The sequence below is a fragment of the Anarrhichthys ocellatus genome, unplaced genomic scaffold, assembly GCF_004355925.1.
Source record: "Anarrhichthys ocellatus isolate YVR2014 unplaced genomic scaffold, GSC_Weel_1.0 scaffold10677, whole genome shotgun sequence".
In the NCBI taxonomy this organism is placed as follows: Eukaryota; Metazoa; Chordata; class Actinopteri; order Perciformes; family Anarhichadidae; genus Anarrhichthys; species Anarrhichthys ocellatus.
The window spans coordinates 1-1,037 of NW_022290651.1; the positions used below are offsets into that span (position 1 = coordinate 1).

At 63.0% G+C, this 1,037-nt stretch overlaps 1 protein-coding gene across 1 annotated transcript; it reads right to left on the reverse strand.

Annotated features, from left to right (window-relative positions):
- Positions 1–6: 6 nt before the first annotated feature.
- LOC116381007 (sialidase-like) lies at positions 7–1,032 on the reverse strand (the record flags this gene model as incomplete). Its single annotated transcript, XM_031842802.1, has 1 exon — positions 7–1,032. A coding segment is annotated over one exon (1,026 nt), but the record flags the coding sequence as incomplete, so codon positions are not given.
- Between the last annotated feature and the right edge of the window lie 5 nt (positions 1,033–1,037).

The following is a 1,037-nucleotide window of genomic DNA, read 5'->3' on the forward strand; positions in this document are numbered from 1 at the left end:
GGTTGCAGTCGTCGAGGGAGTGGGGGCTGTCGTCTGTGCAGCTGTCGAGGGAGTGGGGGCTGTCGTATGTGCGGTTGTCGTAGCCGGTGTAGTGCTGGTTGCAGTCGTCGAGGGAGTGGGGGCTGTCGTATGTGCGGTTGTCGTAGCTGGTGTGGTGCTGGTTGCAGTCGTCGAGGGTGTGGGGGCTGTCGTCTGTGCGGCTGTCGTAGCCGGTGTGGTGCTGGTTGCAGTCGTCGAGGTAGTGGGGATTGTCGTCTGTGCGGCTGTCGTAGCCGGTGTGGTGCTGGTTGCAGTCGTCGAGAGAGTGGGGGCTGTCGTTTGTGCGGCAGTCGTAGCCGGTGTGGTGCTGGTTGCAGTCGTCGAGGGAGTGTGGGCTGTCGTCTGTGCGGCTGTCATAGCCGGTGTGGTGCCGGTTGCAGTCGTCGAGGGATTGGGGGCTTTCGTCTTTGCGGCTGTCGTAGCCGGTGTGGTGCCGGTTGCAGTCGTCGAGGGAGTGGGCTCCGTCTTCTGTGCGGCTGTCGTAGCCGGTGTGGTAGTAGTTGCAGTCGTCGAGGGATTGGGGGCTGTCGTTTGTGCGGCTGTCGTAGCCGGTGTGGTGCTGGTTGCAGTCGTTGTGGGAATGGGGGCTCTGTGGGTGTCATAGCCAGTGTGGTGCTGGTTGCAGTCGTCGAGGGAGTGGGGGCTGTCGTCTGTGCGGCTGTCGTAGCCGGTGTAGTGCTGGTTGCAGTCGTCGAGGGAATGGGGGCTGTCGTCTGTATGGTTGTCGTAGCCGGTGTGGTGCTGGTTGCAGTCATCGTGGGAGTGGGGGCTGTCGTCTCTGTGGCTGTCGTAGCCGGTGTAGTGCTGTTTGCAGTTGTCGAGGGAGTGGGGGCTGTCGTCTGTGCGGTTGTCGTAGCCGGTGTGGTGCTGGTTGCAGTCAAAGAGGGAGTGGGGGCTGTCATCTGTGGGGCTGTCGTAGCCGGTGTGCTGCTGGTAGCAGTCGTCGAGGGAGTGGGGGATGTCGTCTGTGCGGCTGTCGTAGCCGGTGTGGTGCTGGT